A 14,849-nucleotide genomic window follows, 5' to 3' on the forward strand; every position below is an offset into this window, starting at 1 on the left:
GAGAGAGAGTACTTTCTGTGTACTGGGAGGCACTTTATATCCGAATGCAATGAAATTAAGTTGAACTAAATCGTACCTGTCCCAAGTAGGCATTGAACTTCAGCAGCATCATACATTCACCATGTGTTAGGTAGATATGGAGGGGGAAGAACTGGCAAAAACTTATTTTAGTCCTAGTGTAGCAGCCAGACATCTGCTGGTGGCCTGAGCACATGTTCAGAAATTTCATCTTCCCCTGGTGCCCTCTTTAATTGCATATTAGTCACCAGTGATTATTCATCAGGTGCAACCTCAACGTTTCATTTCTTTACTTCTAGCTTACTTTGCAGCTGGTTTCACTTAGCAATTAATTAAATTTTGTGTGAAAGCCTTTGACATTCCATTTGAGAAAGATCAATCTCACAAGTGATGTTAGATTTTGTCACTTAATAAATGTGGGAACTGCAACCACCATTTGGGAAGAAGGGATGGAGTGGATCATGTTCAAATGCTGTAATAGTCATTATTGGAATTAATATGTAGAGACATTGGGGTTTTTTTGCAAATAATAGAGAAATCCTAGTGATTTCTGTGTGTGTGTGTGTGTGTGTGTGTGTTTTCAGTAATTTATTTTGTCAGGTCTTAAATCCTGGAGGTGGTCATTGGGGAAGAAGTGCCCCACTCTTATAAAGGCCATGCAACCTCTTGAAATTTCTCATCTGGGAAAAAGTCTTGCAAAATTGGAGAAGTGCTCTTGAATTTCTTCCTCATTTCTCCCTGAGCTCTCCTTCCTCCAAGAATACTTGCCCTATACCTGCTGTGCACTCAATTAGGGCTTGCTGATGGGACTAGTCTCTTAGGGGAGCCCTTGAGCATCATCTGCCTCCTCCAAGCTGTGAAACTTTCTGGCAACTGCAGTTTTGATGTTAAGGTTTAATGAGTTAATTCAACAAGTATTAAGCATCTGCTATGTGCAAGTCACTGTGCAAAGAGCTGGGGATACCAAGAAAGTCACAAAACAGTACTGGTTCTCAAGGAGGTCACAGTCTTATTGGGAGACCACATGCAAACAACCCTGTACAAATAAGAGAAATTTAAAATAATCAAGAGGGGAATGGCATTACCATTAATAAAGATTTGTTAAAGTTCAAAGTGGCCCCTAGGCAGCACAATGGATAGAATCTTGGACTCAGGAAGAACTCATCTTCATGAGTTCTAATCCAGCCTCAGAGACTTACTGGTTGTGTGACCTAAGCAAATCAATTAACCCTATTTATCTCATCTCCAAAATGAGCTGGAGAAAAAAATGGCAAATCTTTTCTATATCTCTGCCAAAAAAAAAAAAAAATCCAAATGAGGTCACGAAAACTCATACACAACGGAAATGACTGAACAACAGGATTCAAAGAGACAGAAGCTACCAATGTTTGAATACCTCTGGTAAATGAGAGCTCACTATCTTACATATAAGACAAGTCCTTTTTTCAGACAGCTCTAATTGTTAAAGTTTTCCTTTTATTAAGCCAAAATCTTTCTACAGTCACTGTTCTCATTTCTTCTACGAGGACCATGCAAAATAAGTCTAATCTCTTTTCCAATTGCTAGCCTTTCAGATATTTAAAATTGTTCTCTTCCTCCCAAATCTCCTTTTTTTTCCCAGATTAAATGAATTAGGTTCCACCAAGCTTTCTTCATAATATTTTGTCTTGAGTTTCTTTCACTGATACCAATTTCCAGTCAGTGGACTTATTCCATCTAATTTGCCAATGTCCCTCTTAAAATGTAATGCCAGAATTGAACACAATTTTCCATAAATGGTCTGATCCAGTCAGAGTAGAGTAAGAGTCATCCTCTGTGATTCAAGCACTATGCACAAAAAAAAAAAAAAAAAAAAAAACAGTTGTGTTATGCTGTTGGTGTGTATTGAGCTTTAAATTTTATGAATACACCAAAGACTTTTCCCACAGAAATTGCTATCTGCTCCACCCCATCCTCTTGTACTTGTAAATTTGTCAAGTTAATTTATTAATTGCTTATTGTATATTTTGCCTTATTAATTAATTCATTAGCTTACCTCATCTCCAATTTTATTTATTTATTTATTTCTTACTGTATAACTATATACTATATACTATAACTATAACTATATACTATATAACAAGTCCCATACTGGTTTCTGGGATGCAAGAAAAAAAAAAAGGCAAAAGCAATCCCTTTCCTCAACGAGCTTATCTCCTAACACAGGCTATGGTCTGATATGGTACACACAGGATTTATAAAGTATATGGAATCTCAATGGAAAGATACTGTGGAGTGGAGGGCAGGAATACAGACTTGGAAAGGTCTCTTTCAGAAAGAGTTTTTTTTTTTTTTTTTATTTTAAGGAAAACCAGCTAACCTAAGTGGCAGAGATTAGGGGAAAAAAGCATTTTAGTCATGCGGTTAGGGATGGGAGATGAAGTGTCCTATGTGAGGAGGAAGAGCAAAGAGGCTGATGTGGTTTGATCATAAAGTTAATGGAAAGGACTCGATATAAAAAGATGGGAGAAGGGGGCAGGTTGTGAGAAGTTTAAATGCCAGAGGATCAAATGCTTGATTCTGGAGGTCACAGGAAGCTTCTGGAGTTACTGACTATGAGGGGGGAGGTTGAAGGGGAGACCAGAAGAGGCAAGCCTTGACATTTTTTCCAATTAAGTTTCATCTTATTAGATTAAGTCAATTGCTTCAGCCTGCTGAGATCTCTCGGGAAAGTGATTTTACCGTCCAGTACATTAACCCTCCCTCCCAAGTTAGTGTCATTTACAAAATTGATGAGCATGACATCTCTGCCTTTATTCAGGTTATTGGTTAAAAACCGTTGGTCAGCATTATACCAAGGACAGATCCCTGAGGCACTCCATGAGAGATATCCCTTAAGTCTGCTATATTCTAACACCTGGCAGAGTAACAAGGGGGTTAGTTTTATTTCATCGGTCCTGAAGCCATGTCATTGTACTATCATCTGATCCTCACCTTTCAAATTTATAGACTGAATTGTACAAGTAAGTAGGTTTTGAAGTCAATCTAAATATCCATTTAACATGTCAAAGAGGGAGGTGTGCTTTGGGGAGCAAATGCTGAAAAACCAATATTTTCAAAAACAAAAATCATGTTCAGCTTATTCATATTTAATACAGTCAATTTAAGTAATTAGGAATTTTCCCAGGTTTCTTGCCATAAGAATTTTCACTGGGAAGCATAAGGGTCATGTAACCTCCATGGAAACAAAGTTTCACATGGAATGGCAGGCAGGATTTTTCTGTCCAGCAGCAGCCAGCAGCTGTTAATCTGAGCTTCAGTGATGACTGCCCAATTAGGAAGTCCAAACGAGGGCTGGCTTTATAACAAGGAGGCTAAATGCAAAAATGTTACATGTTAGGGCATTCACCCATTCATTCTTGATGCTGGATAGTTCTTATTTCAGCCTTGGGATTTGGCCAAACTAGGTCAGTGACCCATTAGAAATCCCTCATTGTCACTTTCAGTAGCTCTTGAAGTACTTTTACAATGTCAAGTTTGCTTCCTGTGAAATTTTTTCTTTTACTTATTTCAAGTGCTAGAAATCACTTGATAGAGGGAAAAAAGATCGAATCCTCATTTTAAACCAGACCCATAAGCATATGATAGGAATCTGGACAAAGTCCTGTGGCATTAGAATGGCATGTTCTATTTCCCCTATTGCACAATCAAGGAGTTGGGATTTCCTGGTGTGAGAACTCCTTTCCCCAACCCATATCCCTCTAACCTTATATGACTCAGAAGATAAATCTCATTGGCGTGCTTAAGAAACAGAAAGATGGAGCAAATTCTCCAGAATCGCACAATCAGCAAGCATTAAAAGTGGTATTTGAACCCAGGTCTTCTGATTGCCAGCACTCTCCCCACTGCACCACACTGCCTCCATCTTTTTCTGTTTCATATAGTCAAATATTAAAATAACCCTGTATAAAGTCAGTATTAAGTAAAATGGTCTTGCTTCCCAGCTTTTTGCTGCAACAGCCGAATGTATATATTCTCAAATCCTTGGATATTTAGGTTAGAGTTAGGGTCAATACATTATGAGCAGAAAGAGACCTCAAACACCATCCAGTGCAACTTCCCCAATTTATGGATGAGAAAACCAAGAGTTTAAAGGTCTTGTCATCACACAAGTAATTAGAAGTGGTGGTAATTTTAAAACTTGTATCCCCTGACATTCAAAGTCAATATACTTTCCTCTGACCCATCTCAGCTCTCCAGAAAGATCCAGGAGAGACAAATGATTGCTTTCCAATAACCAAAGAGCACATATGGTGGAAGAGAGAGAGCGCTGACTATTGTGTTTTCTCTTTCTTGACCTGAGTGATATCATGTTTGGAATTTGCTCTATTCATTTAAAAAAAATTGGTAGTCATGCCCTAACCTAAATCCTTCTTTTACCCCTTGTCTTGAGCAAAAACACCCCCCCACACCAAAAAAACTAGTCTATCCTCTTATTGAATCCTGAGGCTATCAACAGACATATGAGAAAATCTCTACTTCCTTTCCCTTGGAACCCAACAGGATGCTCCAAAGGTCAAAGACTAACCAGTTGTATGACTCTGAATTTTCTTTATGTCTCTGGGGAATTATTTATACTGAGAAGTCCATTTGCATGTGCAGGTAATGCTTCTTCATGCCTTGGCTTGTAACAGCATACAGAAAAAAAGCCTTTTACTACTTGGATGCTGAATTATATGGAAGTGAGTGTTTATGCCATTACATGTAAAATAATAATCAGGTTCCTTCTGGGTGGCCCTACAGAACAGAATTTGTAGCAATGACTGGAAATAATAATAAAAACAAATTTAGGATCATAGGTTTAAAGTTAGAAGGATCCTTATAAATTTACAGATTTTACAGATGAAGAAACTAAGACACAGAGGAGTTAGGTATCTTGCTCAAGATGACTCAATTCATAAAAATCTAAAGCAAGTTTTGAACTCAGTTCTTGCATCTGGTACCTTGTGTACTGTGCCATTGTCTCCAAGCTTAGTGTGAAGAGAAAAAAAAAAAAGGTCATAACAATTTTAGCTGATCTGCCTCAGGAAGTGATTTCTTATTCACTGGTGTTCCAGTAGGATCACTTGTTATAAAGGAGATCAAACTAGTTTCTTTCTAACTGAAATTCTGTGACTCATACAATTTGAATCGATTTTTGTTTTGTTTTATTTTTATGGTTATTGAATCGCTAACTAAAAACAAAGAAGTTGCTGTTCAGCAATTAAGTGCTGATTGCCTTTTCAGCACCAATAATCACTTTATAAAAACCTTGAATGAACATCAGCCTGCTGTATTCACTGCCATAGAAAATTATCAAGCAGTGCAATAATTAAGTTCATAAACTTGGTGGTCTAGGAATTAAATCATTGCTACAGTTTCACTATAGAAAAACAGTTTTCTCCTTTACCCTCAAAATGAGTAAATAGATTTAGATTGTAGATTTAAAAAGGAAAGAAAAGAAAGGCACTTCTTAGAGTGGGCCCTTGCATTGGAAACCAGCTCACTTAATTTTTTTTTTTAATTGACGCTTCTTCTCTTTGGAGTCCAAATGCTCTCTTGGGCTCTCTGCAGAAAAACTGCAAACTCCATGCATATTTTTCATTTTTTTAGAAGGCCGGGTGGATTTGCAAAGTTACCCACTGGATATGGCAATGCAGACTGACGGCCCAAAGAGTGACGTGGACTTTTCAGAAATTCTTAATGCAATACAAGAAAGTAAGTTTTGCTCGCATTTCAAACTGATTACTAAAGCACGATCCAGAGCAAAATGCTGAAATGGACTGATAAATTTGAAAATAAAGATAAGACACTTGAATAGTCGATGGCCAGACTCCCCAAAAGAAAGAGGGGAATCCAAAAGATAATTGCATTGTGACAGAAGGTTGGTTGGTGAACTGGATATTTTACTCATGAAATTGAGTAAATCCATTACAGTGTCTGGATTTTCTTTAAGGTTGGTTGGAAAAATTTTAACAGAGCCTTCAGCCCCTCGAATGGAATCCAGATTTCTGAGCAGTGGAATAACTAGTATACATATATACCATCTGTAGGGTGAACTCCCTGGGTCATAATTCTGTTTCATTTTGGGAGAAGGGGAAAAAATGTGATGTGTTCACTCTAGGGAATTCCCAGTGAGGAAGTTCTTAATACTGGTACAGAAGAGTATCTGTTCCACATTTTTTTTCATCTTAGAAATTTGCCAAGGGATTTGAGATTGACTCTTGCCTAGGGTCACCCAGCCAACATGTATTAGAGGCAGCACTTAAACACCAAGATTTTTTTTTATTCTGACAATAGCTATCTGTTTAATAATAAGAATAAATAGCATTTATATAGCAGCTGTTATGTGCCAAGGACTTATTCATTCAACATACACTTACAAATACTAAAGTGAAATTTGCTGGGTACCGAGAGAGAGAGAAACAAACTAGACCTGTGATTTTATTGGTGTGGGGAACTCCTAACACAAGTCAACACCTTCTCTGCAACTTACAGAATTGGAAAGATCATTAAGTTTTATAGAACTTAAAACCTTTATTCAGTGTTTCCTGTATGTCAGGCTTGGGGACAGACACTGGAGTCACAGAGACAGTGAATAAAACCACCCCTACTCACCAGGAGTTAACATTCGTGTATATAGTTGAAAGTGATGAGAAGTAAGATAATAATATCATAAATTTAGAGTTAAGGGACCTTAAAGCCATTTAGACCATGTCACCTCTTCCTGTTTGGCAGATCAGGATATTGGGATCCAAAGAGATGTAATGCCTCCTTCTACTGCATCTCCTTCACTTCTGTGTTAATGAGAGATTAAATTAGGGGGCAGGTTTAAAAAAAGGAGATATAGTTGGTAAGATTTAGTGATGATGCTACATTTTATGTCTATATTATTTTTTTTAAAACATTTATTGATGACATGCCATTTATCCTCAGAACATCCCCTTGTACCTTAGGAAATATTTATTTCCATTTTACAGGTGGAACTACTGAAGCTCAAAAAGATAAAAGCAATTTATCCAACATCATCCCTAAAATCATGAGAAAGTTAGGGCTAGAATCAAGTTTTTCTTTTCCCTTGTTTCCTCCCATGAAATCCTGTCACATGAAACTTTTAACGGCATATTGTTAAATAAATTAGTTTTGTAATAAACAGGAAAAGTTTTCAGAAGACGGGGGATGTTTTCACCAAAGAATAACTATTCCTCAATGTTCTAATCAGGAAGTCCTGTTATATTGAGTTGATTCATATAAGAGAAATTGAATTTTCTCCCCAAAGAGATAATCCAGTTTGAACTAATAGCAGTTTGAAGAAAAATAGCTTCTTTGTAGGGACTTAAAAGATGATGGATTATCTATTGTTAATTAAACTATTGTTCATATGTTTCTTAAATTTTCTACTATAAATTAAAGTAGGGCTCATTTTCAGACCTTTAGAAACATAAATGCAAAACTTGAGGGGAGGAGGAGGAAAGATGAAGCCTTAGTTAATTATGAGCATTTTACATCAATTAATAATAATTGCAGGCATTATTTTTCTAAGTTACTTTGAGATGAGAGAGGTCAAGACATTTCTATATTTTTCCATTGTAGGTTTCATACATGAGAACAATGCAATTCCAGTGGAAGAGAGAGTTATGGTTTTTGTTTGGTTGGTTTTTGTTTTATTTTACTAGTAGATTGGATATGAATTTGTGAGTGTCAAAGAGGAAATGTGGTGGATAGGGAGATATATGGATACCTAGACCTGTGGTTTCATCTAGGTATGCTTTTTTCTCCATAATTATCTATTGTCAACTGTTCTAAAAATATAGTCTAAGAAGGCTTCTTAAACTTTGTTCACTTATGATCGCCTTCTGACTGGGAAATTTTTCCGTGACTCTGGGCATATAGGTATATAAATCTAACATTTACTGATAATAAATCATAATTTTTTGACCCTCACACCCTGTTATAAGACCCCACATGGAGTCAAGATGCACTATTTAAGAAGCTAGAGCTTAAAAGATTTCTCTAGAATACTCCCCTTTTTCCTCCCTCTCTCCTTCTGTCCCCCTCTCCCTCTATCCCTCTCTCCTTTTGTCTTTCTTTCCCTTTCCTCTTTCTTTCTCCCTCCCACACTCCTTCCCTTCCCCCTCTCTGTTTTTCTTCCTTCCTTTTTTTCTTTCTTTCCATGGGTGAATACAAATGCTTGATAATTTAAAAAAAAATTTTGGACATATTTGAATTGGGCTCCAGAGACATGTCAAGATGCAAAACTGGGAGGCAGATTTTGACTCATTATGTGGGAAAAACATCCCAACAACTAGGGCTGTCTCCCGCATAGTGAGTGTTCTTCCTACCTGTAGATCTTCATGTGAGTTGGATACCTTTCCAACTGTCAGACATGGTGTTTGGAGGAGATTCCTACTCATGAATAGATTGGAGCGAATAACCTATTCAGATGCCATCCTATCCTTACGTTGCTCTGGTTTTGTAAAAATGAATGAGCTAAAAAGATGGTGAAGTGAATTAGATGCTGGACTTAAAGCCAAGAAGAATGGAATTCAAATCTTGAATCAGACCTTTATTAATTGTTTGAACCTGGACAAGTTATTTAACTTTACTGTGTCTTAGATTCTTTATAGGTAAAACTGGGAGGTGGGGGGAAGGCATTGGACTAAGAATCAAAGCTTTGTGAACTGTGGATACAACACCATATGGGACTGTGTAATTGAATATGGGGATTAGGAAATTATGATTTATTATCAGTAAATGTTTGGGGGTTTTATACTTATTTTGTGTGTGTTTGTGTGTATGTCATGTAAAAAATACTTGAGTGAAAAGGGGTTATAAATGGAAAAAATTTAAGCCCTGGACTAAATGATCTTCTTCCTTCCAGATCAAAATATTATTCCATGAGACAAAAGCTAAATCTGGCAGCTTTTACTTCTGGAAATATATACATGCACACACACATATGAATATATGTGGGTATACATAAAACATGTGTATATGTATAGGTGTATTTACACACAATTGTACATAAATACATAGGTATAGACACACACAATCATATTTAAATACATAGGTTTATATACACATATACATATATATGTTTATATATATATATATATACATGTATATGAGTATATATTGCATTATGTATATTGTACACATGTGTATGCTTAATCTACATTTACATACATCTAAATTGTGTTTAATATGTATGTAGATTCATCATATACCTTGATATGATACAGCAACCCACAGATCTGTCCAAACCTAAAAATAGAAATACAGTAAATGAAACATTTGAGTTTAACATCCAATTGCTCCCATCAGGAATTAATTATTTTGGCCAGATCACCAAGGTTACTGTTGTGTACTCCATGCCATAGTCTCTAATCAACATCATACACATTCCTCTTTGTTGAAATAGGAAAAGATTGGTAATTCACTGAAATTATCTTAAAAGAATTGGAATGGAATGCATTAAAGAAATGTATGACTTTTATACAAAGCAAAAGCAAAAGCAAAATCTCTGAAGTGTTTTAAGCAATTTCCATGGTTGAATTAACATGCTGATGTGTTGGATAACCCCCCCAAATCATGGCATCATATTATAGTGCCAATAATTTAGGATTTATATTTCTTTGTATTTTAAGCAAGACAAATTTTTCCCCTTTCTCAAATGACATGTTGCTAGTGTTAACTACTGAGTTGTTGCTCCTTAAACATTTGCTATATTTCCTTTCCTATCCATAATCTATTGGATTATAAAAGGGCTGGCCATTTTGTCATGGCAGAACCCCTATCTTACCCATTTAGAAAAAAAATTAGTAATTCAATTAAATTCCCCAGATATTTGGTTAATATCTGCCATTTGCCAATCATTGTGCTGGGTATTAACAATAAAGAAGGAAACAATCCCTGCCCTCATGGAGCTTCCTTTTTACAAGATGGAAACAACATAGACACAGATAAATGAGTACAAAATTCATGTATGCATAATACATGTGCATATATAGGCATATGCACTACAGGTGTGCCTATATAAATTTGTGTACACATATACATGTATAGATATTAGATAAAGTAGCTTCATTATGTCTTTTGTTATCTACAGAAAGTCCGAGATTGGTCCAATCCTAAGAGTAGAAATATAGCTATATTCATAGGCTTAGAAGGGACTTTAGAGATCATCTAATCTAACCTCGTTGTACACATATAAAACTAAGACTTTCAAAGAAAAGAAGTGACTTGTCTAAGGACCTTTTATTTTCTGGAAAAAAAAAATTCAATTCGGGGGTTTTTTCTTATTCCAAAGCTTATCTTCTATTCCTTGCACCACTATCTATGCATTTGACCATGTTATCAGGGAGTTGACAATCAAGTCACAAATGGAGAGATTTAGAAATAAAAGTTGCCTCAGAAGTCTCTCATTTCACAGATAAGGGAAACTGAGGCCCAGAGATTTAAAGCCACTGCCTTAGTGACTGAGATTCCCCCCACCCTTTCCCCATTACCAAGGGCATTTAATTGAGAACCTGGGGTTCCAACCCAGATCCTAGAACTCTACAGATAACATTCATTCCTTTGCCTTCTCTCTGATTCCAAAGCCAATATCACACTGCTATCGGCCATTTCCCTCCCCCTCTTCCTCTCTGTCTCAGTCTGTCGCTCTCTTTCTCTCTCCTTTCTCCTTTTCCCCTTTCCCCTCTTCTTTTCTTTTCCCTTTCCCCTTTCTTCTCTTTCTCCTTCCTCTTCCCCTTCCCCTTCTCCTCCTTTCTCATTGTCTCTTATTGTCTGAGTAAGGTAGATGAGGAAACTAAGATACAAAAAAGTAAAGACACTTGACATAAGTCACATAGTCTGAGGGGAGATTTGAATGTAGGTCTTGTGACTTCAAAGCTGGTATCTTAACCACTAGTCATTCTATTAGCAAATAAATTATTCTATTAATTTGAGTAATATATCCAGATTAAAGCTATCTAGAAGTGAAAGACAGAGAGTTCTACTCTCCCTGGAGTTCTTCACTAGGAAAGAGGTAGAAGGACCACTTGTTGTAGAGTGAGGATTCTTTTTGTATATGAGTTGGTCTAGATGAAGGGGGACAGTGGTGAAAATGGTTAACAACCAACTCTCTGGAGCAGGCGGTGGGGGGCTGGGGAGGAAAGTAAGCTGGAAGTTCTTTTAAGTTTAATCTTATTAACAGATAAATGAGTGTGCACATACATGTGTGCCTATATAAACTTATGTACATATATACATTTATGGATATTACGTAAAGCTCTTGTTATCTATGGCAATCCAGAGATCTGTCTGATCCTAAGGATAGAAATATAGCTATATTCATAGGCTTAGAAAGGACTTTAGAGGTCATCTAATTCAACCTCATTGTACACATGAAGAAATTAAGACTTTCAAGGAAATGAAATGAATCACTTCCTAAGTCCTGACAATTAGCAAAACAATATATCAAGTCCCAATTTGTGGTGTTTGCTTATTATTTCTGAGCCAACTCTCAATAGCTGGTAGGAATTGGCTCTGGTACATCCCTGTCCAGATGGCTGCCTAGGTCTCTTCCAACTCCAAAATTCTGTGATTCTGTGGCTGAGAGTTCCTGCCCCAATTGGTCTGGCCAGACTCCCATTCTTGCTCCCTGCCCACCAGAGCTGTCTTTAAAAAAAATAAAACCACCTTTGTTTCAGTATGACAAAAAGCAAGTATGCTAGAACATGGCATTAGGTGCCTTGATGCACCTTGATTAGGTGCCTTCTCTCTCCATGTAGTCATTCTAAAGTGAGCCCAAAGAGAAATGAAGTATCTTCCTCATTTTAAGACTCCCAGAACAGAGCTCTCCTAGACAGAGTAAAACCATTAAGCCTTTATTTGCTTAAGAGAAGGAAAAATGGTTGAGAGATACTGCATTGTCAAGAAAGTACACTTTGTACAGCTTCCTCCTCCTTTCCCTCTCAAGTTCTTCTTTCTCCCTCTCTTCATACTCCCTCGGACCTATTTCTCCTCTTTATCTTCCTACTACAAATAATAGGCATTATTTATAGAGCACTTTAAAGTTGGCAACCTATTTCACATGTGTTATCTTATTTGTTCACCTCAACAACTGTAAGAGGTAAATGCTATTACTATACCCATTTCACAAATGAGGAAATAGAGAAGGGGATAAGATGCCTCACCCAGGGCCAATAGCTAGTAAGTATTTTTATTTAGGTCTTGCTGACTCCAAGTCTAGCATTCCATCTACACTGACCAGGTGACTTTCCCCAGAAGAAATGTGAATCTTCGTATTGTAACTTAGAAGCTAACGCTCTGCAAGAAACGAATCTCCATAAATTGGAATCAAGCGTTATTGTAATTTCCAAGAATCATGGGAAGTCAGTTGCAGGAGACTCAGAACAATGAGTCCAAGCCATCTCTCATCGAGCATCTCTAACAGTCAATCTTCCAAGCTTTGCTTAAATAAGGAAGAAGACACCAACTTCTGAGGCAGCCCGTTCCCCAGGTCTCATCATTAAGGAGTTCTTTCTCGGGAGTTGTCTCTCTGCATCTTCTATCCATTTCTAACAATTTGGGGTTTGAGTCAATAAATCTAATCTCAGTACCACACAATCAAGTACCTGAAGAAAGTGTCATGTGCCCCCTGAATCTTTTCTTTTACAGGCTGAACATCTCAACCTGATCTTACATATCATGAAAACTCTTTGATATTTTTATTATCCTTTGGATACTTTCTAACTTCTCAATATGTTGCCTAAAACTAAAATGGAGGGGGAAAAACACATCTTGTAGTTAATGGATCCCCATCAGAAGCACAATGGATGTGACTACAGTAGAAGACTTGATCTTCCTTCTGCAGAAGGGTCACCAAGCCCTTGTCATCTATCTTCCGTTGCTTCACATGTTCATATTGAATAGATAGTACAATGATAACATTCTCAGCTGATGCTATTGGGAAGATGTCAGTCAACAACAGTATTATAAAGTCATTTATCCACTGGAAACGATTTCCATGAACATTCAAAAGACACCCCCTGATAATGACGTTCTGACGCTAGCATTGGGGCATGACGGAGAAGTGAAGGACCTTTGTCTCATTTCCCTTTCAAATCAGATGGCTGTGCTTTTAAAGCAAAGGGCCCAGTTAAAAGCCATCAAAATTGCAACTTCATGCTTCATGGGTCATAACTTAGCTCAGAATATACCATCCTCTGTAGAACTGTGGAAGACATCATTATAAAAGGATTAAGAGTACCTGAGCAGTCTCTCCAGTGTAGGAAGAGGATGAGCAGCCTTGCTTCTGTATCCAGTAGAATATTTTTATTTATCCCATGATTTCTGAAACAAACACTTCATCTTGGGTGATACTATAAAGTTTTTTTTTTTTGTATCTTAAATTTTTATGTAAATTTTCCATTTGTTCCATTTAGTTTCCAATAATTATTAACTGAAAAATTCTGATGTCTCCTAAGAGAGAGGAAGGAAATAAAAATGGAAGGAATAAAGAAGGAAGAGAAGGAAGAAAGCAAAAACACTTATTAATCACTTTGGACCAGGAACTATGCAAAGTGGAAAAAAATATAAACACTTAAGTGAGGCAAGTCCTTGCTCTCAAGGAGTTTGCACTTTAAATTGTTGTTTAATCATGTCTGACCCTCTGTGACCCCATTTGGGGATTTTCTTGGCAAAGATAATGGAGTGGCTTGTCATTTCTTTTTCCAGTTCATTTTAAAGATGAGGAAACTGAGGCAGACAGGATTTGGTTCTTCACCAAATTGGGCTTATTGTTTCCCTCTCTGAGAATGATTCTCAGAGTTCTTAGAATCATGTCTGGATGATCAGTGGGACCAACAAATTTTTTAAGTCTGTGATGGAACAACAATGGGCCCTATCAAAGCCATTTCTTATCCTGTTGTCTAAATCAGGTACATTATATATGTGCAGGGATTGCATTTTCGTGACTGAGCACACTTCTCCGTCCACTTTCTTAAAACTCAAAACTAAGACCACATCTGGACTAGTAGAACTCTCAAATAACTCAGCTGCATTTTTTTTAGAGATTTTGCTGTATTTTTGCTGTAATAAATTCTTGTCTTTGTTGTCTATCCTTGACAACAATCAAGGGGAATCCTATGATCTTCTCAGAATATTATTTTTAAGTGACTAAAGAAAATACTCAATTTTTCTCATATCCAAGTTTATGGACCCTCTTAAGCAGTAGTTCTCAAAATATGGTCTAGAGAATCCTGGGGATCTCTGAAACCCTTTTAGGGGGTCTACAAATTTAAAAATAGTTTTTATTTCCAATATGGTAAATGTCTATAAATATAACCCAGATAAACAAAAATGCTTTGCAGAGATCCTCAATAATTTTTAATAGGATAAAAATACTGAAAACAAAAGTTGGAAAACCACTGCTCTTAAGGATCCACAGATTCCAGGTTAGTTAATAACTACTGATCACAAAAAAAAAAAAATGGCCCAAAGAAATACTTACTTGTCAATATAACTAAATGATATAAATAGAAACAGAGGCTACACTAAACCATTCATAAGGATCCCTGGAGGCAAATATTTACTTAGAAAACCACATGTTAATGTTATCTATGTTTTATTGTGATCTTAATTATTTTGTTAAATATTTCCCAATTTTATTTTAATCTGGTTTGGGAGCGTTGTAAGCCCTGTGTTTTTGCCTATGTGTTTCATTTCTATGATGTTAGTAAACTCCTGATGGAACATGGCTTCCAGGTTTAGTGATGCTATTCTTCCTGCTTCATTTCACAGCTACATTGATATAAAAGACCATTGTC

At 36.7% G+C, this 14,849-nt stretch overlaps 1 protein-coding gene across 4 annotated transcripts in view; it reads left to right on the forward strand.

Annotated features, from left to right (window-relative positions):
- Positions 1-14,849, forward strand: part of ANO4 (anoctamin 4) — a 392,142-nt gene that overhangs the window by 216,270 nt on the left and 161,023 nt on the right. For 3 of the 4 annotated variants that reach the window (XM_052001731.1, XM_052001734.1, XM_052001732.1), the window contains one exon: positions 5,650-5,754. The exons of the other annotated variant lie outside the window; for it this stretch is intronic. In XM_052001731.1, the coding sequence (XP_051857691.1) occupies positions 5,650-5,754 (105 nt within the window). The remainder of the gene's footprint in view (positions 1-5,649; positions 5,755-14,849) is intronic. 4 annotated transcript variants of the gene reach the window in all.

Source organism: Antechinus flavipes, chromosome 5 (genome assembly GCF_016432865.1).
Source record: "Antechinus flavipes isolate AdamAnt ecotype Samford, QLD, Australia chromosome 5, AdamAnt_v2, whole genome shotgun sequence".
Taxonomy (NCBI): domain Eukaryota; kingdom Metazoa; phylum Chordata; class Mammalia; order Dasyuromorphia; family Dasyuridae; genus Antechinus; species Antechinus flavipes.